This window comes from Peromyscus maniculatus, chromosome 2 (assembly GCF_049852395.1).
Source record: "Peromyscus maniculatus bairdii isolate BWxNUB_F1_BW_parent chromosome 2, HU_Pman_BW_mat_3.1, whole genome shotgun sequence".
NCBI lineage: Eukaryota > Metazoa > Chordata > Mammalia > Rodentia > Cricetidae > Peromyscus > Peromyscus maniculatus.
Window position 1 is genome coordinate 136,730,697 of NC_134853.1, and position 24,402 is coordinate 136,755,098.

The 24,402-nt window shown below is 49.3% G+C and overlaps 2 protein-coding genes across 7 annotated transcripts in view; one reads left to right on the forward strand and one right to left on the reverse strand.

The window, feature by feature from the left end:
• Eri3 (ERI1 exoribonuclease family member 3) overlaps positions 1-5,988 on the forward strand; it is a 134,350-nt gene extending 128,362 nt beyond the window's left edge. For 4 of the 5 annotated variants that reach the window (XM_042271702.2, XM_076564893.1, XM_042271699.2 and 1 more), the window contains one exon: positions 5,460-5,988. In XM_042271702.2, coding sequence (XP_042127636.1) covers positions 5,460-5,542 — 83 coding nt within the window. In that variant the 3' untranslated portion in view covers positions 5,543-5,988. The remainder of the gene's footprint in view (positions 1-5,459) is intronic. The other variant, XM_042271701.2, reaches the window with a different exon arrangement.
• Positions 5,989-6,314: 326 nt separating this feature from the next.
• Positions 6,315-15,661, reverse strand: Dmap1 (DNA methyltransferase 1 associated protein 1). Of its 2 annotated transcripts, none has more exons than XM_006997618.4 (11): positions 15,394-15,661; positions 15,037-15,186; positions 14,484-14,575; positions 14,042-14,237; positions 8,279-8,437; positions 8,032-8,199; positions 7,626-7,811; positions 7,411-7,482; positions 7,062-7,134; positions 6,654-6,949; positions 6,315-6,428 (listed from the first exon to the last, which is right to left on the reverse strand). In XM_006997618.4, exons 2-11 carry the CDS (start codon positions 15,139-15,141, stop codon positions 6,369-6,371), a joined length of 1,407 nt encoding a protein of 468 aa, XP_006997680.1. In that variant the 5' UTR covers positions 15,142-15,186; positions 15,394-15,661; the 3' UTR covers positions 6,315-6,368. The 2 variants fall into 2 exon arrangements, with proteins under 2 accessions (XP_006997680.1, XP_076421007.1); XM_076564892.1 differs by having other exon boundaries at positions 15,037-15,146; positions 15,394-15,475.
• Positions 15,662-24,402: the final 8,741 nt, after the last annotated feature.

Consider the following 24,402-nt stretch of genomic DNA (forward strand, 5'->3'; position numbering starts at 1 on the left):
CATTTGCACACAGGGAGATGGAAGGGACAGGACAACTTGTGTAGTCGGTTTTCTCTTTCCATCATGAGTTCCAGGGCTCACACTTAGGTAGTCAGGCTGGCACAGTTACCCTCGAGTCATCTCACTGGCCCCAAATTTTATTTATTAAAAACTCCCTTGCCTCCAGTCTGTTCTTCACAGTCAGCATCCCCCACCACTACAAGCCTAGTTCTGGGCTAGCCTCTCAGGCATGAGCTGTATTTTAGTCTGCGCACTGATGATTCTGCCCTTAGTCCTGTCCTCACATCTTAGAATGACAACTCTGAAACCCAGGTCTGGTCTGGTCATTCTACTCCGTAAACATAGTAGTGTCTCCACAGTGCCACCAGAATCAAATTCTTGAACTCAGATTGGCATATGGGTTCCTCAGGGTTTCCTCTAGTCAGTCACTGCAGACTTGACCAGCTCCAGTCATACCTTGTCACCATCTCAGGGTGTCAGCCACCCCCACTCACTTGGTGAGACTAACGTTGACACTCCACAGATCATTTCCAGTCGTGCCTGTATGGCCTCTTCACCTTAATCCTCACGTTCTAGGCCAGCTCCCTCCAACCTTTGCAGAGCTTTGTTCTTCCAGGAGTCCATTCCTGAGCTTCAGAAAGCAGCAGGTAGCTTTTCCATGCCGCCTCTTCTCATAGCGCTGCACCGCTTACGGAGCTGTCTTGGAGCTCTGTGAGTGTGGGTTGCTAATCTTGGGTTGATGTCCTCGGACCCAGTATGGCCCATATACAGCCAGCACACAGAATGGATTGGCACGCGCTGAAGGAAGTGAGTACCTAAGTGGAAACTCTTGGTGTACTTTCCTAGGGTTTCTTGGACCCTTTCTCCATGAAGGTTTCCCCTGGCCTATTCCAGTTTCCTGTCCTAGGGCTCACTTCCTGTCCTCTACTCTTTAGTTCCCAGACCAGTATAACTAACAAGCGTGCCGTGCCATCTCAGGTGGGTTCCTTTATGTGGACTCTTACTGTGTGTCCTGAGGGACCTCAGCCACCGTCTCAGTAGCAGCTGATTCCCAAGCAGCTCTGATGACTCTGGGGACACCTAACAGCCTTAGCCTTCTTTGCTCGGTGCTTTCCCTACCCCCCCCACCCCCCCACCCCACCCCCACCCCGCTCTGAGGGTTTGTGGAGCTCTTACCCTTCCATTCTAGTCTGGTCAGTATAAAAATATTCCTAACATTAAGACTAGGAAGGTCCTAAAAAAAGTTCTCAATCTGATGTGGCTAGCCTTCTAGAACTAGAAAGTAAACACCTATGCTTAAAGGCCTCCCTTATGGACACAACACAGTCCCCTACCATCCCATGTCATAGCACTCTTAGGCTGGCCTGATTAGCTCTGCAAGAGGTGCTAAAAAGGCAAGGCTGCCAGCTAACCCAAATGGTCTCGGAGCCTCAAGTCTACCTCTCCCTTCCCTAGTCCCAGGAACCCATATGGTGGAAGGAGAGAATGACCCCACAAGGTGTCCTCTGAATACACCCCTATACACAAGGAAATAAATGTCATTAAAACAACAACAGAGAAGTCTCCAAGAACCCTGGCCGTGCAGCCTGTAGCTGCCAACTTGGACAGTGACCTGAGGCAGATTTTTCCTCATCTCTTGTAGCCCTCCAGCTACAATCTCTTTGGGTCTCCATAATAGGAAACCAGTCACCACAGTTAGACCTCAGGATCTGCCATAAATAGGATCATAAGTGAGCCTATGTAGTGAAGACAGTTAGTTTCATCATGTGTGCCAGCCAGTCTGTCATCTAAGCCATACACAATCTGTCTCCACACTCACCTTTGGATAATCAGATCTCCAGCCTACTGGCCACATAAAGAAGCTCTGCAGAGATGCAGGAGGGAGCATTTGCTCAGTGTGCACTGTGCTGCTGTGGCTGTTTTCACCCCTAGTGGGGGAGGGGCGACTGAGGCTAGAGAAACTGCACTTCCAGACATCACCTGACATCGCACTTGCAGTTCAGACTGACTCCATAGCATGCTTTGACATTTTCAGAAAACAGTAGATGCTCTTGGAAATTGTAGTGTAGAAGTTTGGGGCAGTTTTTAGGGGTGAGGCCAGGAGCAACAGGGATCGATTTTTGCCAGGACTGAGTTGGATTAAAGATTTGCCAGGCTTGACCACACTGGCCTGTCATCCCAGCTATAGCAAGGCTGAAGCAGGAAGATTGTGGTTCAAGAACTGCCAGGCCACTGAGTGAGTCCAAGCCTCCCTTGGTGACTTACTGAGACCTGTGTCAAAAGTAAAAAGGGCTAAGAGCTAGGCAGGTGGCACATACCTGTAACTGTAGCACTCAAGAATAGAAGCAGGACCAAGAGTTCAAGGTCAGCGTTATCCTCGTCTGTAGTAAGTTAGAGACCCTGCCTGGACTAGGAGGCTAAGGCTCTAGCACAGTGGAGAGTGTGTGCCTTGCATGTCCACAGCCCTAGGTTAAGCCCCCAGAAGCATTCAAGGAAAAGGGGAGTGCAGGATGAGTGAGATGGCTCATGGGTAAAGGTGCTTGCCACCATGACCTGAGTTTGGTCTCAGAGCCACTCAGAAGGAGAGAACCAACTTCCATAAGTTGTCCTATGTCTTACACACACACAGTTAAAATACGTGTTTGTGTGTGTGTAGACTTTAATCAAGCACGCTAAGTGCACACTTTTAGTCCCAAGCACTGAGAGGCAGAAACAGATCTCTTGAGTTCCAGGCCACCCAGGAACATTGTGAGACCCTATCTCAAAAACAAAAGTGCAGAAGGCAGAAGGATTGAAGGAATTTAAAGAGGGAAGGACATAAGGTTTGTGAAAAAAAAGACCATGTTGGCTACAAGAGGGTGGATCTGAGGGCTAGGCTAGAGTGGTTAAGCAGAATTACAGGTGACCTGCTGCTAGAGAGGGGAAGCATCTGATTAGCAGTGGTCCTCAACCTTCCGAACCCTTTAGTACAGTTCCTCATGGTGTGGTGACCCCCAACCATACAGTTATTTTCATTGCTACTTGATAACTGTCATTTTGCTACTGGACAGTGTCTGGTTCCTAAGACCATCAGAAATATGTGTTTTCTATTGGTCAAGACCCCAGGTTGAGAACCACTGGATTATAGCATAGGGAAACAAATCTGCAGCTTTCATACCTGCTTAGATCTGGCTGGTGGGTGAGGTGTCAACCTTGGGAGTTCTGAGTAGACTATATATGGTGCCATTTGCTGATTTGAGGATGCACGAGGAGAAAGAGGAAACTTGGGGAGAATATTCAGTATTTGGGGGTGTTTTATCTGTTTATCTGGAGAGAACTGTTTGAACATTTGAGTTTGTGGAGAAACTGGAGGGAAGTCCCGGTTGGGGAGGTGGCCTTCAGGAGCAGCCAGAGCTCATGACTTGGATGAAGTGCCATGTGTGGCATGGGAAGAGGTCAAGACTGATGGAGGGAGGTGTGAAGGCACCTCCCAGCACAGGTAAATGAGCGCTTGCTCACTGGTGGCCTGGGGGTCTAGGCTAGGACATTTACTTGGACCAGGGGAGGCAGATTGAGTGATTTGTCCAGCAATGAGGAGGAGCCAGATGAAGTCAATAGAAAACTAATTTTCTTTTCTGCTAGAAGAAATGAGGTGTGTGGCCGCTGGGTAATTGCAGATAACGAGGGGACTTATTCTTAATATGCACAGCAGCCATGGTCTCCAGAGTCCTGGAGACAGGAAGGATTTGAGGTGCCCTGACAGGGCTAGGTTTATTTGGGAAGACTGTCTTTTTATTCCAGGTTCCCCCAACTCTCAACAATGCCATCACGGCATCTGGCCCCACCATACCTCCCAGGCCTATTCCTGTTCTCTTCCTGTCAACGGCCTAGCTCCTCCTGTCATGGCCCTCCCTCTACCCTCTACCCCCACAGGACTGGCGTACTCACTAAGGGAGACAAATGACTGGGCCTCAGCTGAGCGGGGCGCGTGTCCGGCCCATAAACCACGGGGATGGGTCATGTCTGGAGTTGCCATGGCCGCCACTACCCACCCATCTGTCTTCTCCCCATTCTGCCTCAGAGCAGATCAGCCCTCTCGGCTTTCTGAACCCCTGGAGAGACAAGGTGTCACCTCCCACCTCTGTCCACTGCAGGTGCATGCACATTGAACTCTTCTAAGACAGGATTTCATTTGATTGGCCTGCCCTAGGCCCTTGGCTAATGAAACTTTCTTAGCTCAGGGGGTACAGGGGTCCCCTTTCCCTTAGTGAGGGCAAACAGAGGCTCCACGGGAGGAAAAGAATCAGAGTTCTCCTGAGCTCACCACAACCCCTCACTTGAGTGTATGGTGCCTCTGCATCACAGCTTCGGCCATCTAACGAGGGTAAGGTCGTGGTTGAGGCCATGGCTATGGCCCGTGGACAACGAAGGGAGGTGGGAGAGGAATAAAAGGAGACAGTTGGGGACTGCTCTGGGACGCTGAACAACAACAAAACAGGTAGATGGTTTCTGTACCAGACTTCCTCTAGAGCAGTGGTTCTCAGCCCTCCTAATGTTGCGACCCTTTAATACAGTTCCTCACCTATGGAGACCCCCCAGCCATAAAATTATTTCGTTGCTATTCATACCTGTAATTTTGCTACTGTTCTGAAGGGGTCACAAAACACAGGTTGAGAACCCCTGCTCTGGTAAGCCAAGCTCCAGGTTACTGCCCTTCCTGTATCTTATAGTGGAGCAAGTTCTGTTCTGGCCAAGTCCCCAGAGTCCCTGCAGCCTCCAGTCTACCACAGTAGCTTACAGCATGGAGTAAGCTCCCATGACAACCTCTCCAAAGGTGGCCAGCAGCCAGCCTACTTGGACAGAGGCGGCAGGATGTAGTTTACCTAGTGACACGTGTGTCTGGAGGTCTGCTTGCACATGAGCCAGGGCCTTCCCCAGCCTGTCGGGAGCTACATGGAGAGAGAGCCAGAACAAGTGTTTCCCAGGATTCTGGCACACTCGTGCCAAGTCTTGTGCCTGGTCACCAGTTGAGTATGGCCTGGACCACAGTTCCCCACACACAAGTGCCGACAAAGTCACCCTGGCCGTGGGTGTGATGAATGGCCGCACAGTAATGAAATGGAGACATCAAGGCGGGTGGCGGGAAGACGGAGTGTGGCGGACAGGCCGTCCCCACGCGGCAGCAACAAGAAGGATCGCCCAGCGGCCAGGGGCCGTCAAGGGAGAAATTACACATTTACTCTGCCTTTTTCTTACTGCGACGGCGCCCATACATCACCGCTGGGGCTGGGATGGGACACAGCGGCCAATTTCCAGCATGAATTATGGGACTGAGAAGCACCGAGTCCAGGCTTCCTGCAGTTCAGTGTCACCCGGCCCAACCCAGGGCTGGAGATGTTGCCACCAGAGCCAGGGATGTCCTCCTCAGGCCTATGGCTCCTGAATCTGGCCCCTGTCTAAATGTCTTCTCTTCTCTCTAGATGACTGCAAGAACATTGCCAACATCATGAAGACATTGGCATACCGAGGCTTCATCTTCAAGCAGACATCAAAGCCCTTCTGATTGGCAGAGGACGGGATGGGGCATGACAGGGTAGCTGCTTGGCCCAAACCAGAATCCTCTCCCTCACCAGAGGGGAAAGGGAGAGTGGCACAGCTCTGCGCCCAGAGTGTCCCCCAGCTGCCCTGTGGGCTTGCGCCCTGGGGGAGGGCTTGGCCACTTGGCCCCTCTGGAGCAGACACTTTGTGCCCCACCCCCTCCCACTCCTCAGTCTCAGCCCAGTATTAGCCCCTGCCATTATGGGCCTGGGCTAGGGGGAACCCAGGTACTCACTGCCTTCTCCCTTGTACACAGGCTTCTGCTGGGACCACCAAGTCCCCCCTGTGCCCCCTCTCATCCATAGTGCATGGTGTGTGGTGCCCCCGGGCTCCAGGACAGAACAGGCCCCACCTTGTGTCCACCCCCATCCCTGCTGTGAACGTGCCACTGAATAAAGTCGGGGAAACGAGGTCCCTGTGTGTGAGGCTGTTGCTGTGCTAATGCTCCAGGCTCCCTCTGCACACAAAGCCATCAGCATGTCAGCAGCTGGCACTCTAGTACCTTCCATGCCTTCACTAGACCCGGAGCACAAGGACCTGCCAAAAGCTGCGGCTATCTGAGTCCCCTGCCTGCTGTGTGCAAGGCCATCTTAAACACAAAAGCACAGGTGTTGGAGGTGCGGGCCTGACTGGGCATTGCAAGCAAGCCTTCAGGGACTCGCTGTAGTGATCAGTCTCTCAGCCTGTCACCCCAGCAAGGGTGTGAGGAAGTAAGGAAACAGAACCAGCCCAATCAGCCCAGTCCAGTGGAACAGCTCTATTTACACCGTACCACCAACCCTAGTGGCCCCTCATGGTTTCTTGGCTTTCTTCACAGAAGATGAGCTGGAGGCAGATTCCCGTCGTTTCCGCTGAAGAGACAGAAAGTGTTGAGGTTAGTGGCCTGAGGTGCGGCTCGGGGCTCAGTGCCTGTCATTCTCAGAGAAGAGGCCCATAGTCAACCCGCTCCTGTCCTCACCCTCCTCCCTCACAGTGGGAACATTCCCTTGAAGGGCCTGGAGGGAGTGGGGACTGTACACACATGCCTTCTCGCCCAGAGCCAGGGCATGCTCCCCAAAGCCTGCCCAGGCTCTTACCGAATTGGGAGTGAGGGGTGCCCCCACGACATCAATGATGGTGTCCTTGGTGGGGTCAAGGCCAAGTCCAGATTCAGACACGGCTGGCTCCGCAGAGGCCGGGGCGGGTCCCACTGCTGGTGTGGCAGGGCCCCCCAGCACCCCTGCCCGGGCCAGGGCCTCGTGCCGGTGCCGCAGCATCTGCAGCTCATACTCGCAGTTGGCGCAGGCCTGCTTGAGCTCGTAGAGCAGCACCAGGTCACTCCGCAGCTCGTTGAACATGTGCACCAGCTCCTCTGTGGGGGTGGGGCTCAGTTCTGCAGGCCAGACAGAGCCAGAGCAGGGCTGAAGGCCTGCAGGATCAACTACCCTCCCTTGCACAGCCCAGGGAGAGGGGCTATCGAGCCCGGGAGGCTCGGCGTCACTCACCCACACCCAGCTCCAGCAGCATCTGTTCCAGAGCCTTGATCTTCTTCTGACCCACAGAGCTGGGCAGCTTCATCTGCAATGACAGTCAGCTAAGTCCTGCGCCCCTGACGACACTTACGGTGAAGAGGGTTGAACAGGGGCTCACGGGGAACCTCTGCCAGGTAGCTATGGCTGAAATGGAACAAGCTGAGAAGTGGGGAAGTGGAAAGGCAACCTCAAGCCGGCCGTGTCGTGAGATCCTGGCGAGGCCACCTCTTTCCAGTCCCCTCGCCCACTGCACTCGCCTCAGCAGCTGCAGCACTGAAGCCATTTGGAGCCCGGGGCTTAAACACTGAGGGCGGTAACTCACCCTCTGGCTCCTCAGTGTGACACCTGCTGACTTGAAATCTGGAAACTTGATGCCTGCAGTCTCAGGAACGGCCTGCAGGAAGAATTAGCCTAAGATTTCATGGGGAGAGTAGCCCAGGGACCCACTGACTCCGGGCACTGTCAGAATGCCCCCTGCAGCTGGGACCCTGTCCAGATGACCCTTCCACCCTGAGCTTGTCGGGTCAGCCTCCACACCGGCTTCTCAGCCTCCTTCTTCTGGGGTAGTTTTTTCTTGGGGGCCTTGCGTTCTGTGCGCCGCTGCTCTGCGGTGGTGTCTGCTGCTGTAATCAGCTTCTGCAGGTCTTGGCTGCGTTTTTCCCGCTCTTTTTTCCGGGCCTCGATCTTACGAAGCTCCTGTAGCAAGTACTCCTCCTCTGCCACCTGCAAAAGCAAGAAATGCTTTGGCATGTGTGAGGGCTGTGTGGGAGCAGGCGGCCAGGGAGCTCAAGGATACCAGGGTATCTATGAGGGAAGGAACCAGAGGGAAGGAACCTGCAGGGAGGGGAAGAACGGGCTGAAGGGGGAGGGGCTTCGGGGAGAGAGTTGAGGCCGTGGAGGGTGGGGAGGCAAAGGGTTTCAGGTATGGAGAAGAGGTCATGACCTGCTCTGGGGTCCGGTTGTAAAGCCGCTCCAACTGTTCCTTCCGCCGTCTCTCATGCCCAGCATCAAATACTGGGATTTTGAGATCTGTGCCTGGCACAGCCCTCACATTGGCAAGCTTGGCACAAATGTGGTAGTACCTCTCTTTCAAATCCTCTACAGAACGCTTCTGAGAATCAAGACACATGGGGATGAACATTGAGAAGCATCCAGAAGGGACGGCAGGAAGGTTGGGCACTCCAGCTCACCTTGAACTGCTGGTGGTCATACCGATCATGAATAACTACAAATCGCAGATCAAATCGGCGGCTGAGGTCAAAGAGGTGGTCAGTCTCTGCCTTGGTCCACGCATCATCATGAAGGTAGAGTTGGTACTCCTGCTCTGAGTACACGGGTACCTGCACCGTCTACTGACACAAAGACATGGGTGTGGAGCGCATTCCTTTGTCACATGGCCAAGCAGGCTGGCCATGTGGCCACACCCCTTCCTGTTTATTACCAACCCCTGTGTAGGGGCAGCCTGTGGAAGGAAAGACTCAGTCTGACTGGCCAGAGGCCCCTCCCTGTAAGACTCTAGGTCAGTGGCCTGTCTGGTTCACTTCAGGACAACTTACCATCTTTGGGAATGGGCCACATGCTCCTACCTGACCTGTAAGCACTTCTATGGCACGCAAGGGTCAATTGTGGAGTCAAAAACCCATCAGACAGAGAAAGGCCCAGTGCCCCTAGGCCAGCGCCACTTGTCTTAGGCACTACTGCCACCCAGTGGTCACGGTGGGATTTGCCGATCTCAGAGCACTTCAAAGTTGGGCATCTCCAGGGAATCCTGCCAATGCCCCTTCCTCTCCTGGCCCACACTCCTCCTCCTGCCCCAGGTCTCTCTCAGAGTTATCAGCATCACAATAAGCTGCGTGTGTAGGTCAGAGACAAGGAAGGAGTCCGTGCTGGGCTGGAACAGGAAGTTTCTTAAGAATTCAAAAATACAGCAGGCTCTTTCCTGCTGCTCTTGGACACTTCCTGCTAGAGGTCACCACACTTGTCCAACCTTCACATACTCAGGATTGCACTCATCCCTCTTCTTCAAACATCTCCGATCCAGATCTCAACCACTGTCACCAACAGCCAGCACCAAAACCCTGGGTGTGTTGTTTGGTGATGGTCTGTGTTTCTGTTTTGTTGTTGACACAGGCTTAGGAAGTGGCCTTGGCTGGCCACTACTCTCTGTGGAGGCCAGACTGGCTCTAACTCACAGCAGTCCTCCTGCCTCAGTCTGCCCAGTACTGGATTACAGGCATGCACCACCTCAACTGGCATTGGAAAGTATCTTTTAATTCCTACTTCTTAATCTGTCGCTTCACCTCCATGGCCACACTTGGTCCACTCACTTAGATTAGCACAGCACCATCACTGGCCTGCATTAGAGAAACAAAACCACCTTCCCTGACCTGGGCTTCCCTCAGTCCTTGTCCAGTCAATTGTCCGTCTGCAAACAAGATGTGACCTACACCATGCTACTTAACAGGGCTGAGCAGCGGGGCTTGTCCCAGCTGGTCTACACTAAGAGTGGGAACAAGGAAGCACTTTTATATGTCAACTGTGTGCCCATAAACATAATATAAATATGAACTTGTGTTGCCTTAGAATCCTAGTATCGGTTCCTGGGAAGGGTACTGCTCTCGATCACATGTCATGACTCCATTAACCTCTAAGATAAAGTGCCTTCTGGTTTGGCCAGTTCATTTCTCAGTTAGGGCTCAGCACACCACAGGACCAGTGAAGAGCACTGCACACTAAAGAGTAGGTGCCCTGACCTGCAGCCACTAGTCCTTGAGGACCAAATCTCCAGCCTGAAAGTCTGGAACACACCAGGCTCTTTCCCTTTATTCTAAATTCTGTACTCCTTCTACCAACAGAATGTTCTCATCCTTCTGACCTCTCGGGCATCATCTCTGAAGGATTTATCTGGTTTCCCAGGCTTGGCTATATATCCCACTTAGTACTTTAATTTGTCTGTGTATGTATGACAGGGTCTCACTGTGTAGCCCAGGCTGGCCTCAAACTCAGATCTGCCTGCTCTGCCTCTGGAGTGCTGGGATTAAAGGCATGTGCTACTACAAGGAGATAATTTCATTTGGTTTTAAAATGCCCTGAACTTCTGGCCAATCTCCAATCAGTTCAAAAAGACAATCAACTCATTCAACAAATACTCATCATGAGCCTGCTAAGCCTATGCTAGGGACACAGTGCTCACCGGGGTCACCTCTCAAAGCCAGCAATCCAACTGGGGGGGCGCGGGGGACGGAAAAACAATTTTGATACTCTGTGGTAAGTCTGATGATAAAAATAAACAAGTGACACTGGGTACAGCTGGGCACAGAGCTGGGCAGAGCAAAGGTAAATCAAGCCTAGTCCTTTGCTTTGTGTTTGTTTTGTTTTCGAGATAGGGTTTCTCTATGTATCTAGCTGTCCTGGAACTCAGACAAGGCTGGCCTCGAACTCACAGAGATCCGTCTGGCTCTGCCTCCCTAGTGCTAGGATTAAAGGTGTGCAACACCACTGCCTGGCCAGGCATAGTCTTTTTATTTCTTATTTATTTTACTATTGTTTTTAATATGTCTGTGGAGGGGGGGGGCCTGCCTGTGGAAACCAGAACAAGGCATTGGATGTTCAGAAGAAGCTGCAGTTTGAGGTGGCCCATGAGCTGCCCACTCCAGGTCCTGGGAACCAAACTTGAGTCCCCTGGAAATACTCTTAATCACTAAGTCATCTCTCCAGCCCTGTGCGGGGTTTTGTTTGTTTGTCTGTAGCCCAGGCTAGCCCTGAATTCAGTATGTTCCTGAGGATGATATTGAACTCCTGATCCTCCTGCCTCTGCCTCCTAAGTGCTGGGATTACAAGTGTGCACCACCACACCAGGCTAAATCTTAAGGTTAAGGAGAAGTGAACTAGTGAGGGAGAACAGAGAGGACAACACAGGTACAACATGAGATTAAAAACAAACACACACACAAACACCCTAATGTGTGGGCCTGCCTTCTGGAACCAGGCTGGGAAGCAGAGTGAGCTGAGAGGAGCCTAAAAGGAGTCTTACACGGCCCAGAACCAGCTGCACAGGGAGTGAGTGCACCCTTCTGGGAGCCTAGAGTCCACCTGGGGTGTGACAAGATCCAATATAGCTAGTTTTTTGGTTTTTTAGAGACAGGGTTTCTCTGTGTAGTTTTGGTGCCTGTCCTGGATCTCACTCTGTAGACCAGGCTGGCCTCGAACTCACAGAGATCTGCCTGCCTCTGCCTCCACTGGGATTAAAGGCGTGCACCACCACCGCCAGGCCTAGCTAGTTTTAAAAGAGATTCAAAGTTCTCACTTTCTAGACTTGGGTTCCATCCCCAGCACCCACAGGGCAGCTATAACTATTTACAATTCCAGTTCCAGTGAATCTGACTCCCTCTTCTGGCCTCCATGGGCACTGCACCCATGTGGTGAGATACATGCAGGCAGAACACTGATACACATACAATCATTTTTACAAAATCCTGTTTCTTGTATCTAAGACCATCTGGCAACAGAGAAGACTCTGGGGTGGAAGATAAGTAGGAGACTGGAGAGCCACCTCAGCAGACACAGAGGCGAGAAGCCATAAGCCCACACTAGAGCGGCAGAGAAGGCACAGGCCTAGAGGCTGAAGTAACAAGAAAGTAAGAACTGGACTCCTGGACTAATGGCCTGAGCAAGAGCAGAGGGCGAGTAACTGAGAGTACGGCCCCTCAAGAGGAGCAGCTGGAGAGGAAGAGCGTGAACTCATTCTCTACCTTGTTGTAGTCACCCAGACCTCTCCAAAACTCAGCCAGCCCTGACATGACTCTACTTTCAAATCTGTGGGTGGCCCAAAGGCATGAGGGCAAAGCCCAAGTTCTTAAGCCTGGTTACCAAGGGTCACCGCATGGTTGCTGTTGACCAGTTGAGGCACAGCTCCACCACATCACCCTACGTGGACCTTCAAGCTTTATCAGTATGGGAATGCACATAGCATCCAACATACATGAACCCTTAAAAATTTTATCTTTTTGGTTATTTTTTTATTTATTGGGGTTTTTTTGTTTTGTTTGGTTTTTTTGAGACAGGGTTTCTCTGTGTAGCCCTGGCTGTCCTGGATCTCACTCTGTAGACCAGGCTGGGCTGGAACTCACAGAGATCCACCTGCCTCTGTCTCCACAGTGCTGGGATTAAAGGCGTGCACCACCACCACCCTGCTTTTTCATTTTTACATTACATTTTTGTTTTCAAGTGTGTGTGTGGGGATGGGTATATTTGGAGGTCAGAGGACAACATTTGGGAGTCTGTTCTCTCCTTCCACCATTTGGGTTCCAGGGGTCAAACTCAGCCACAGGCCTAGATTCAGGAACCTCTGGGCCCTTACATTCCTTTGTATTTTTTTTTCCTCACCATGTTCCATGTGTATGAAGGGGGAAAAAAAAATCACTGCACGACCTAGTGACATCATCAAGAAAACTCCCAGAACCTTCCAGCCTTCCCAATAGCTCATCCCTACCAGACTGTAATTGTCCCCATCTTCCTTCCCCTCTCAACAATGAAGTTTTTTAAGGACAGACACTTTGTCTGACTTACTTTTATTCTCAAGGTCTAGGCTTCAACAGGCTAGAGGCAGTAAAAACTGAGTGTTCTTTACCTTAACATCAGGCTATCTCATCTACCCTTCCTCAAATACCTTACCTTTTCACTGAGCTTTACCAACTTGTATCTCCAGCTCCTCTAGCCTGGGCCTAAGGTCCTAAGAAGGATGGTGGGATGGAGGAAACTCTGGTTTGGGGTGGGGGTAATAGAGTCACATTTGGTTGTGCTCAGTGTGAGAAAGCCTGTAAGCCACCCAGGAGAGGGCACTCAGGTACAGAGAGACACTGGGCTGAGAGGATTCTGAGTTTGAGCCCCTTGTTTTAAGCTCTAATTCTAGACTGTTCTGAGCCACACTGTACAGTGCATTAGCCATGGGCTATCCAAGCCTAGACTACTCTAGCCCTTCCTTTCAGTGGCTGGGTGAGACTGGAAAAGGCCCCGCTTTCTATAAGGCTCAATAATCTAAACCAAAAAAAATAACTGATCTTGGTTTAGGGTGCTAGCACAAAGGATGCACAGCACAGGTGATTACCAGGTGTCACTGGTAATCGTAACACAACTAGCAGAACTCGATGATAAGACATCACTGGGGCTCGGGGCTGGCAAGGTGGCTCAGGAGGTCAGACCACCTGAGTTTGACCCCTTATGCCCATGTGGTTAAAGCAGAGAAGAAGCTCCCACAGGCTGGCATGTGCATGTACACACAAAAATAAATAAATAAAAAGTAGGCCTCTCCTCCACCCATAAGTGCACCGTTGATATCATTTCATGTTCATTCAAATTCTAATTCTAGCATATTGGAGGCACTCAGCTGAAAGAAGTCACTTATTTCTTTACACGTGTGCCACCCTCTTCCCTCCTCCTTCCTCTGTTGTTTACAGCCAAGAGGAAAGGCGGAAGTCAAGGGTGAGTCCCAAATCTGTAACACAGACAACTGGAAAAATGGTGCCTCTCACTGAGTAGGAATAGAGGAAGGATCTCATTCTGTTCTGTTCGAGGGTACCACTGATGGGAGCTACCTGTCCGACACTCAGGGATGCTAGCAAATCAGAACTTGTGGGCTGGGGTCATGAGCCTGTGAAGAGTAACTGAAGCAGCGGCATTAAATGAGAACAATAGAAACATACAGAGGAGAAAAGCACCTGGACACAGCTCTGAGGAGCAGCAATGTGAAGAGCCAGGGGAAGCCACTAAAACCCACAGAAGATCCAGGGAAGGAAAGAATCCAGTGGGCAGAAGAGTCAGTCCATAGCACTTGACCTAGGACTGAGTGGGTAACCATAGCTGGGACTGAGCACATTCTAGAGTCAACCCTGGGAGACTAGAAAATTCATTCAGGTGGCTCAGATGGGCTTGGCTTGTGTCTGTCAGCAGCTCACCTTATTGAACCTGGCAAAAGGGTAGTCTTTGCCCTCCTCTGCTGCTCGTCGCCAGTGGAAAAACATAGCACCATCCTTTCGAGCTGGGTTGGTAAATGGCATCCACTTCCAAGGCCGAACCTTCTTGGACCCCAATTTAGCCTTCACAGTGCGATACCCCTGACCAGTGTCGCTGGGCAGTAGTGGAGGTGCATCCCTGGCAGTGAAGGTTAGGGAGGTGAAAGGTTAGAATCAGGTGAATGAAGAACAGCGAAGCCCAAGAAGTTCCGTCCACCCCTAAATAAGGAAGTCATGTCCTGGAGCAAGACACTGAGCTGCCCTGCAGGAGGAGCCCTGGATGGGGATAAGAGCTGGGGAAAGAAGTGGAAGAGAAAACAGGGAAGTAAGGATATGCCGTGTGAGCTAGGGTAATGCACGGGGGACTTGGAATTCCAATACTTGCTTCTTGTCTGAGTAAAGCAAAGCATAGACCTCCCGATGCATGCCCTCAGGCCTCTTGAAGGTCAGTGTCTCCGAGGATTTCTTGGACTTTTTCTGGAAATAAAACCACAGGGAAGAAACGATAGCCTAGGCCTACCCTTACCTGAAAATTTTTGACCCAGCACAATCTCTGAACAAACAAATGCTGAACTAAAGTCACAGTAGCCTACTCACACGAATAGCACACCCTGTGCTAGCAAAGCATCCCTCTCCCGCCTCATTTCACCTGTCAGGGAAGAAGATCCTTCCCTCACCTGCAGACTGTCGCAATGTCTTTGTCTCTCTTCCCAACAACTTAGAAGTGTCACACTCTCTTGGCCCCCACCACCTCCCAGTGTCCTATCTCCTGCATCACATTCACAATGGCATACTTTTCATTTCACGGGAGCACTTCTTTTATCACGAATTTTATGATGGTGGGATTACCACTTCCACCATCTCTCCTGGTGTCACCCCTTCCCATTCCTTCGCCAACACCTTCACCCCCTCTCAATGCTCTCAAGTGCCCCAGCTACCTTGTCCGGGTTGATAATATCCTTCTTGCTGATGGTCCCAGAAGCTGCATCTCCCTCTGGACCACCAAGTTCTAGAATGTCCCGTACATCCGCGCCCGTAGCCATCACGCCTGAGAGATGGGGAAGCACCCCGAGATCAAGGGTCAACACCTGCGGAGAGACCTTGCTACCGTCAGGGGGGCGGGGCCCTGTCACTCCAGCTCCAAATGGGGGCAGGGTAAAGAGGCAGACCGCGAGGAGAACGGTCCAAACCAGGTCTGGGTTCTTTCTGCCTGTGTTCTCCGCCTCCCCGCGCGGCTGTCCCTTACGGTCGCACCGTCCTCCCTACCTTCACCATCCCCCGGCTCCCACACACACCTGAAAACTCCAGCGGCAACCCACTCCTCGGTTTATCAAGCTCTGCAAACCCACGGATAGAAACTTCCGGCTGTGCGTTGTAGAAACGCGACCGTCAGAAACACTTCCGGTCTGTGCGCGGGCAAAAAGGAGCCGGCTGGCAACCCAGTGTGAAAGCGACTTGGCACACTGAGTCGTTCGCGTGCTGTGCTCGCACGAGTCGGCGAGAGGTGGTGCGCTGCTTGCCTCTGAAAGATTTGCTTTCTATCTTGCTGCGTTGTATCCTGAGCTGAAGAGAAAAGCTCTGTGACATTGGAAAATCAATTTCTCAAAACGTATTTCAAAAAAATATTCATTTACGAAATGAAATTGTAACAGTACCTGCTTAAATGAAATACCAATAACCCATGTAAAACATTAGCACAGTGTCTGGGACATTAATTTTTTTTAATTAACTGGATTAATAATGGTAATTGCTTCTGCTCATTAAGTGCCTCTGTATACCTAGCATTGCCGTTGTGCTAAGCTTTCAGGGCAGAGTTAAACTTGCTTCTCAGGTGCCAAGAGAGTGATAGTACATCTGTCTCTTTCTCTCTGTCTCTCCATCTGTCTGGCTCTCCCGCTCCCTGTCCCGCTTCTTTCCCCACAGCCCACACATACATGTGCATAGTCTGTTGATATTTAGGAGTGACCCGAGACCCTTGTTTTATTTTGACAAGGGAGTCTAAGTAATGCTTCAACTTCCTTAACAATTATCAGCCTATTTACTCTTTTTGGGTTTTATTAAGACAGGGTTTCTCTGTGTAGCCCTGGCGGTCCTGGAACTCGCTCTGTAGACCACGCTGGCCTCGAACTTACAGAAATCTGCTGCCTCTGTCTCCCGAATGCTGGGATTAAAGGCATGAGCCACCACTGCCTGGTATAAATTAACTTTTAGAACACATAAGATGTTGAAATTTTAAACTGGGTGGTGGTGGCACACACTTTTAATCCCAGCATTCAGGAGGCAGAGGCAGACAGATCTCTGTGAGTTCGAGGCCAGCCTGGTCTACAGAGCAAGTTCCAGGACAGCCAAGGTTACACAGAGAAACCCTGACTTGGGGAGGTGGGGAGATACTGAAAATTTTCCCAGTTCACAACTGAATATAATGATGCATGACTGTAACTTCATCAGGAGGCAGGAGGATCACCATAAAGTTGAGGCCAGCCTGGACTACCCAGTGAGTTCCAGGTGAGCCTGGTCTACAAAATTTAATTCCATCTCAAGAAATGAAACAGAAAGACAGACAGAAGACAGAAAGATCAACAGAAAGTGGGGAGGGAGAAATGATGGATGGATAGATGGACGGACAGACAGACTGACTGACTGACCGATAGACAAATGGGGCTGGCTCATTAGTTAAGAGCACTTACTGCTATTGCAGAGGACTGGAGTTTGGTTCCCAGCATCTACTTAAAGTTGCTCAAGACAGCCTGTAACTTCAGTTCCATGGGATCTGATGCCCTCTTCTGGTCTCTGAGGTCACTACACACACGTACATACATTCAAATAATAGAATAAATAAATCAGAAAGTGCCCTCATTTCAACCTAGAAAAGCAGCACACACAATGTCAATATCAGACGTTAGAAAAGAGAAGAATGCCTTGGAAGAACATAGGACTTTCATGTTGTGTTAACTGGTGTAAGAATCTGAGGAGAGCTAGAAAGTCACCCAGAACATTCTCCTTACATATCTTAAAACCAAAGCCAGACAATAATAGGAAGAGGAAAAGAGTTCATAAATCAATTCAAACCATGAAGCAAAAAGCCTAAATAAAATGTGAACAAATCAAACTAAGCAATGTATTAAAAGAACAACCCAATAAATCTAAAGAGAACGTATTCACTAGTGCTAGGGTGGTTCATCACTAAGACACAAATTGGAGCCCGATACAGTGGCCCACAGCTGTAATCCTAGCACTCTGGAGGAGGCTGAGTTCCAGGCAAGCTTGGACTACATAGTGAAATGCACACAGGCACACACACACACACACACACACACACACACACACACCAGGCCTGTAATCCGAGTTACTAGGGAGCCTGAGGCAGGAGGATGGTGAGTTCCAGGCCTATCTGTGATACCATGCTCAAGACCAGCCTAAGCAGCATAGTGAGACCCTGTCTCAAAATTTACAAGAAAAGAGGACTAGGGATAGAATGTCAACAGTATATGTTACCCAATGTTTGCAAGGCCCTTGGTTCAATCCTCAGTAAACCAAAAATATTTCAGTGATGGAGGAGATGTCTTAGAAGTTAAATGTGCTTGCTGTACAAACATTAGAACCTGAGATTAGGATTCCAGCACCCACATAACAAATACATGTGTGCTCAATCCCTAGTAACACACACACACACACACACACACACACACACACACACACACACACCACGGATCAACTTATTTATTGCATAAATTCAACATAAAATATGACTGACTTGATAAATTTGACTCCCGGTGGTGACATAATGGAAAAGAAATGTCCCAACAAGCTAGAAAAGGAATCGCTGTCGTCTGACAGTGAGACAGGCAGGCGGTAACAAGTGCTGGTAAAAGAGCACAAGCGGGCTGGGTAGTGGCGGCGCACGCCTTTAGTCCCAGCCCTTGGAAGGCAGAGGCAGGCGGATCTCTGTGAGTTCGAGGCCAGCCTGGGCTACAGAGCGAGATCCAGGACAAGCTCCAAAACTACACAAAGAAACCCTGTCTTGAAGGAAACAAACCAAACAAACAAACAAAAACCAGCACAAGCGCTCCAGCTGGAGTCAGGAACCAGGCAGGACTGGCCTCAACCACCCCTGCTGCTCCAAGTGGCCCCAGGTGTTCTGATAATGCCATCAGAGAAGAGGACTGGTCGGAGGCGCGGGCAGCGCAGAAGAGAGAAGCTGTGGTTTGCAGACCTCGCTTTCCCCGGTATAAAGAGCCTAAGAAAATCAATCGACAAACTATTACCACTAATAAGAGAATTCACCAAGGTGACTACATACAAGATCAATGTACAAAAATCAATAGCTTTCCTATATACCAGCCATAGCCAATTAGAAGATGTAATGGGAAATAAGGTTCTATTCACAATAGCAACAAAAACTATTAAGGGCCTAAGAACAAACCTAAAAAGAGAATTTATGTCAGATCCTTAAGGATAGTTCAGTATTAGGAAACCCATCAATCTAATTAATCACACTGGTAAAATAAAATTGAAAGCTACATAATCGTATTATGTAGCGGCAGAGAAAACACAAAAGAACCATTTCTGGTTTAAAAAAGAAAGAAAGAAAAACTACTGAGTAAAATGAGACCATGGGCTGGAGGGATCTTTTTCTTTCAGAATTTAAAAGGTGGCATCATATTAAATGGCTAAACATTAAAGCCGCTACTATTAAATATTTGTAAATGAAGCACAGTTATTATTCTTTGAAACTTATTTATGTAAAAAAATGCAGTGGAGAATTTGACAGTGGACCTGTCCTCTGGAAGGGCCCTAGTCCAGGGTCTGCCAAAACCAGGAGCCCATCCCCCCCCACCAAGACTGCTGGATTTCATACCACAAAACAGGATGGAAATTAAAACCCCACCAAAGACAGAGAGGAATTTTGAGGTCTTTCATTTCTCTTCTCAGAGTCCTGAGTAGCTGAAGCTGGCCTCCAACTCACTCTGTTACTCAAATCTTAAATTGGTCTTTTAATAAAAATCCCGGAGCCAGACATTGAGGTAAATGCTGAAAGATCAGAGACAAAGGAACAAACCACAGCCACCTCTTACCTCTAGGACTCCTCAGCCTGAAAAGGTCTCAGGCAAAAAGCCTTTAGTTTCTGTCTCCTCACGCTTTGTATACCTTTCTCCACCCAGACATCACTTCCTTCCTAGTGCTAGGATTAATGGCGTGTGTGCTTCCCAAATATTGGGATTAAAGGTGTGAGGTCTCAAGTACTGGGATTAAAGGTGTGAGATCTCAAGTGCTGGGATTAAAGGTGTGAGATCTCAAGTGTTGGGATTAAAGGTGTGAGATCTCAAGTGCTGGGATTCTGGGATTAAAGGTGTGAGATCTCAAGTGCTGGGATTAAAGGTGTGAGATCTCAAGTGCTGGGATTAAAGGTGTGAGATCTCAAGTGCTGGGATTAAAGGTGTGTGCCACCACTGCCTGGCTGTTTCTCTTAGACTGACTCAATCTCATGTAATCCAGGGTGGCTTTAAATTCACAGAGATGCAGACGGATCTCTGCCTCCCGAGTGTTAGGATTTTTGCATGCACGCCTTTAATCCCAGCACTCGGGAGGCAGAGCCAGACGGATCTCTGTGAGTTTGAGGCCAGCCTGGTCTACAGAGCTAGATCCAGGAAAGGCACCAAAACTACACAAAGAAACCCTGTCTCAAAAAAAAAACAAAAACAAACAAAAAAAAACCACAAATACAACACTCGCATACTCCATAAATAGGCACAATTTTTCCGTATGGGGGCACACACCTTTAATCCCAGATGCAGAGGCAGGTGGATCTCTATGAATTCAAGACCAGCCTGGTCTACACAGCAAATCCAGCACAGCCAGGGATACATAGTGAGACCCTGTCTCAAAAACAAAACAAAAACCTCCAGCAAAACTTGTCAGAGTGGTGGTGGAAAGCTAGCACGTGACTTAAAGCAATCGACTGTTGGTGGCTGTTGAGGCTGTGAGAGGGTCAGGAGACTTATTATACCATTCCCTCCAGGTCTGATATGTTTGCAATTTTCCATAATAAAATTGTATGACTTCCCTTATATGTCTTCCCATTTGAAGCCATTGAACTTTAAAGATCAAGTGTCAGATCAAATAAAATTTTATATAAATTACTTTCCTGGAGTTGCTTTCTTTGGTCTTGGAAGCCTTTTAACAGATAAAAGTTAAAATATTGTGGAAAAATAAAAGCCGGTTGTCACAGTCTGTTAATCCCATATGCTTCCCAGGAGAAGGGTAAATTGTTACGTGGCAGTTTTATGGGATCTGAGCCCCAACACAGGACAGTTCCCAAAGGGCTCTCTGAACTGTTTTTACTCACAACACTTCAGACACTGGCGTGTAGACTTTTTACACAGACAGCCAGTTCTCCATCCCTCCAAACACCGACCCTGCACCTCAGTCCTCACGAACTACCTGGAGTTAGCTCACACTCAACAAGTGCTCGGGCCCACCAGACTGACCCCGCTGCAGGCCACCCTCTGACCTTGCCATCAACCAAATCTAATCAAGGGTCCTCACAGATCCCTCCTCAGGTTTAATAACTTGTTTAAATGGCTCATAAAACTCAGGGAAACACTTTACTTCTGCTTATTGGCTGGTTAAAAAGGATACAGAGGGCAGGAGAGGCAGGCCTGTGTTCCTAGCACTCAGGAGGAAGAGGCAGGAGGATCAGGAATTCAAAAATATCTTTAGCATCAGAGGGAGTTCAAGGCCAGCCTGGGCTATATGGGACCTTGTGTGGAAGGAAGGAAGGGAGGGAGGGAGGGACGGACAGACAGATGGACGGACTGACGGAGAGGCAGGCAGCTCTATGAGTTTGAAGCCAGCCTGGTCTACAGAGCAAGTTCTAGAACAAACCAGGGCTACACAGAGAAACCCTGTCTTGAAAAACCAAATACTGTTTCTTTGGTTTGCTGAAGTGCATTGCTTCTCCATATATGTGGGACTACCACACTCACATACGTGAGCACAGGTAAGTTGTCTGAGGTGTCTGCTTACATTCCCATCATAATGTCTATCATCATGTGCCAGCCATCCTCAGCCCATACCTATCAACCACTAAGAATTCCATGTGTGCCTGATGCCTGAGGAGGCCAGAAGGGGGCGGTAGATCACCCTGTGAGCATGCGAGGTAGAAGCAGGAGGGTCAGGCGTTCCAGACCATCCTTTACTACAAATTGAGTTCCAGGCCAACCTGGGTTACATGAAACCCTGAGGGGAAGAAAAACAACAACCCTGTAATGTAACTTTTGTGCATTAAAAATAAATTACTTTAAAAAAGAAAGGAAATCTAAGCTAGGAGTTGCCCTGGAAACAAACAGCTGTGTCCTAGCCAGTCATAGCAGCAAGCTTCAGCCAATCAGAGCCAGGCAGGGAACAATGCAAAGTGTGTTCAAATAAGGCCCGCGCCACCCTGGAGCCAGGCCAGCTTTCTCTGTGCTTCACGTCCCTTTGATACCCACCGCTTCCCTTTCTCCATCTGCAAATGCTTTGCAGACATTGTTACAAGTCTCTGCATCTGCCCACTTCCACTGCCCAATCCCATAATCTTTCTGTTAAATGTAACTTGTCTACGTTGTTCTTTCTCAGACTTGTACCCACAGTCGGACCAAAGCCGTTAGATCTTTGGTCTTCCTACACTACAGGCAAGCAAGTCACCCACTAGAGATCTGTTCTCTGTCACTCTCTTGAAATAACTAGAGCCCTAGATGAGTTTGGCTCTGAGTCCAAGCCCACAGACTTGTGTTCTGAGCTCTGGAGGTTTACTTGAACTATGTTTTAGACCCGGCTGGGTTCCAGAGTAGACTGGCCCCAATAACGGACCCAAGTGGTTGGCTGATGCTGCTCTCACCTTAGCTACGGAGTGTGCAACGCCCGAGACTTGGTGTTTTTAATGCATTTCTATGTGTTTTGATTAAACACCGACCAAAAACAACTCGGGGAGAAAGGGTTTCTTTGACTTGTACATCCCAGTCACGGCTGATCACTGTGAGGAATAAGGTCAGAAACTCAAGCAGGAACCTAGTGGCATGTACTGAAGCAGAGCCTCGGAGGGTTGCTGCTGACTGGCTGCTCCCCGTGGTTTGCTCAGCCTGCTTCCTTGTAAAATCCAGGAGCACGTGGGGAGTGGTGTGGCGCTGCCCAGAGTGGGCTGGGCCCTCCCTCCCACATAAATCAAGAAAACACCCCACAAGCTTGCCTATAGACTCATCTCATGAAAGCAATTCCTCAATTGACATTCCCTCTTTCCCGATGACCCCAGCTTACGTTATATTGACAATAAAATAATAATAATAATCACACTTGGAAAAAGAAAAGTCATATCTAAAAGATATCTACTTCCAGAGGGTCTAGATGGGTACCAGGTCCTTCCTGGGTCCTCAAACCTTTCACTGTTAAAAGCTCTGTACCCCAACACTCCAGGTAAAACAAACCAAATGGTCAAATTTTGAAAAATATTAGTGGGATGACTGCTCTAAAAATTGTTAAAATTATTATAACCCATAATTCTGGGAAGACAATAAACACTTCAGGTAGGGGCCGGCCAGATGGCTTGGGGGATTAGAAGCATTTCTCTGCCAACCGTGAAGGCCAGGGAAGAGTTTATTTGGGCTTATGGCATCACAGGGAAAAGAGCGCATCATGTCGGGGCAGTATGGCAGCAGACGGGCACAGGGGCCTGAGAGGGAAGCAGAGGTCACATCTTCAACCGGAAGCGTGAGGTAGAGAGAGTGAACTGGAAGTCGGCGAGGCCATACTCCCTCAAGACCCGGAGTGGCACACTTCCCCAGCAAGACTGTGCCTCCGAGACAGCTCCAAACAGCACCATCCGCTGGGACCCAAGTGTTCAATGGCCTGAGCCTACAGAGGACATTGCTCAGTCAAACCACACAACCACTCATCACAGAACTTTCTCTGCTCCCTTGAAATCTTATGACTAGACACAACAAAGCTTGATGCCTGTTGCTAAAATTTATTTCCTCCAAGTAAAGAAAGCTGTTTTTCCTTTGTGAGACCAAGTTTCACATAGCCCAGCTGGCTTTGAACTATGTTTCCAAGGATGATCTTAAACTTCTAATTCTCCCCCTTCCCCTCCTAAGTTTAGGGTGGGGGGCTGGGGGTGACAAGCCTTTGGCCACGCCCAGTTTATGCAATGCTGGGGGTGGGACTCAGGGTCTCCTGCGTGCTAGCCAAGCACTCTCCTAACTGAGCTACATCCCCAAAGAAGGCTTTTTCTGATCCACTGATGGAGGGCAATTGAACACATCACGGCATACAACTCAAAGACTGAGTCCTCTGAAAATGACCTCCTTCAGTGCTAGCAAAAGGTACTGAGTCCTACCCACCCCCACTGCAGCAAAACTTCAAAGTCTTAAGCCTTAAGCCCACATCTTACAACTCAAAAGGGCCCTCTAAACTCCTGGAACTGCTGGAGACTTTCAGATAGATTTGGCCAGAAAGTTTTCTGTAGCCGAGGCATCCTAGCTGTGGGTGTTTCCCCAAAGATGGTGGACCAAGACTTCTGTTACTTTGAAAGCTGCCTTCTTTTTTTTTTTTTAAATCATCTCCTGATTTGTTAATCTTTCCTCTTTCTTCTTTTTAAAAAGGCTTGTTTTTATTTTATGTGCATGTATGTGTGTATGAGGATGCCCTGGAACAGGAGTTAACAGACAGCTGTGAGCTGTCATGTGGGTGCTAGGAATTGAACCCAGATCCTCTGGAAGAGCAGCCAGTGCTCTTAACCACTGGGCTATCTCTCCAGCCCCCATCTTTCCCTTTTCATACAGGAAAATCATGGGTTCAGTGGCTGGCTTTAGCTAAAGGTCATGCCTTAAAAATGAAAACAGGGCAACTGGCGGTTTTCCAGCTGATTCCAAACAATCGGAAAAACACTTCCGGTGGTGCTGGAGCTTCAGTGTGAGGGGGAAGAGGGAAAGTGGTCCTTGACAGGCTTGACATCAGCGCGACTTGCTTCCCTACACCAGCTTTGAAAAGCTATCCAAGACCTGCCAGTTGATCTGCAACCACTACCAAATAGAGAAAATGTAGTGACGCCTTCAACCTACCTGTATACTGTGTTTCCAGACATCATATCAAGACCTGGGGCCTGTGTGGATGAAAATAATTGCGACTATAATGGCGTTATATTAAACCCAGCCGGCTCTTTCACTTAATACGGCCCCCTGATACATTCCGTAGGGACCACAAAGAAGAAATCCCGCTAGGTTTTGTTGATACTGTTTCAGCCGGAGAAATTTCATGTAGCCCGGTTTTTC

Excerpts from the sequence above, each read along its gene's own strand:
- Dmap1 (XM_006997618.4), bottom strand. The coding sequence starts at position 15,141 with ATGGCTACGGGCGCGGATGTACGGGACATTCTAGAACTTGGTGGTCCA. Across the intron at positions 8,438-14,041 it reads CTTTTGCCAGGTTCAATAAG|ACGGTGCAGGTACCCGTGTA; the intron begins GTGAGCTGCTGA and ends TTGTGTCAGTAG. Across the intron at positions 6,429-6,653 it reads CACCCCTCACTCCCAATTCG|CGGAAACGACGGGAATCTGC; the intron begins GTAAGAGCCTGG and ends CTGTCTCTTCAG.